This window comes from Mustelus asterias, unplaced genomic scaffold (assembly GCF_964213995.1).
Source record: "Mustelus asterias unplaced genomic scaffold, sMusAst1.hap1.1 HAP1_SCAFFOLD_3275, whole genome shotgun sequence".
Classification (NCBI taxonomy): Eukaryota; Metazoa; Chordata; class Chondrichthyes; order Carcharhiniformes; family Triakidae; genus Mustelus; species Mustelus asterias.
Window position 1 is genome coordinate 27,501 of NW_027593220.1, and position 1,007 is coordinate 28,507.

General features: G+C 60.3%; 1 protein-coding gene across 1 annotated transcript in view; it reads right to left on the reverse strand.

Annotated features, from left to right (window-relative positions):
• LOC144490437 (uncharacterized) overlaps positions 1 to 767 on the reverse strand; it is a gene marked incomplete at its 5' end in the record, with an annotated part of 26,625 nt that extends 25,858 nt beyond the window's left edge. Inside the window, one exon of the mRNA XM_078208180.1 lies at positions 436 to 767. Within this exon, the coding sequence (XP_078064306.1) occupies positions 436 to 767 (332 nt within the window). The remainder of the gene's footprint in view (positions 1 to 435) is intronic.
• Between the last annotated feature and the right edge of the window lie 240 nt (positions 768 to 1,007).

Below are 1,007 nucleotides of genomic sequence, written 5' to 3' on the forward strand. Positions count from 1 at the left end.
TGAGTGTGCGAGTGAGTGAGCGAGTGAGTGAGTGAGTGTGAGTGAGAGAGTGAGTGTGCGAGTGAGTGAGCGAGTGAGTGAGTGAGTGTGCGAGTGAGTGAGTGTGCGAGTGAGTGAGTGAGTGAGTGTGCGAGTGAGTGAGTGAGTGTGCGAGTGAGTGAGTGAGTGTGCGAGTGAGTGAGTGTGCGAGTGAGTGTGCGAGTGAGTGAGTGTGCGAGTGAGTGTGCGAGTGAGTGTGCGAGTGAGTGTGCGAGTGAGTGTGCGAGTGAGTGAGTGAGTGTGCGAGTGAGTGAGTGAGTGTGCGAGTGAGTGAGTGTGCGAGTGAGTGAGTGAGTGTGCGAGTGAGTGTGCGAGTGAGTGAGTGTGAGTGAGTGAGTGTGCGAGTGAGTGTGCGAGTGAGTGTGCGAGTGAGTGTGCGAGTGAGTGTGCTACTACCTGCCCTCCAGCTCCTTATGCTCCGTCTCCAGGGTTTTGTGGCTGCTTTTCAGGGCCCGATGTTTCTCGATCAGTCCCTCAAACTCCCGCTCCTGACCCTCGTGGAGCAGCACCAGCTTATCGTGGTCCCGCAGCACTGAGTCCAGGCGTCCCCTCACCTCCTCCACCTCCTTGGCCAGTGTCCTGCTCTCAGCCCCCAGGGTGGCGCACTCCCCCTGCAGCCGGCTGCCCTGCCCTGTCAGCGATGCGTTCTGTGACACCAGAGATGCCTTATCGACCTGGAGCAGAGAAAACCAGTCAACCCAGCAAACACCCCACTGTAACCCCAGACCCTGCAGGGGAGGGACTGCACTGTGGGAGGGTCAGTGCTGAGGGAGCGGCGCACTGTGGGAGGGTCAGTGCTGAGGGAGCGCCGCACTGTGGGAGGGTCAGTGCTGAGAGAGCGCCGCACTGTGGGAGGGTCAGTGCTGAGAGAGTGCCGCACTGTGGGAGGGTCAGTGTTGAGGGAGTGCCGCACTGTGGGAGGGTCGGTGCTGAGGGAGTGCCGCACTGTGGGAGGGTCAGTGCTGAGA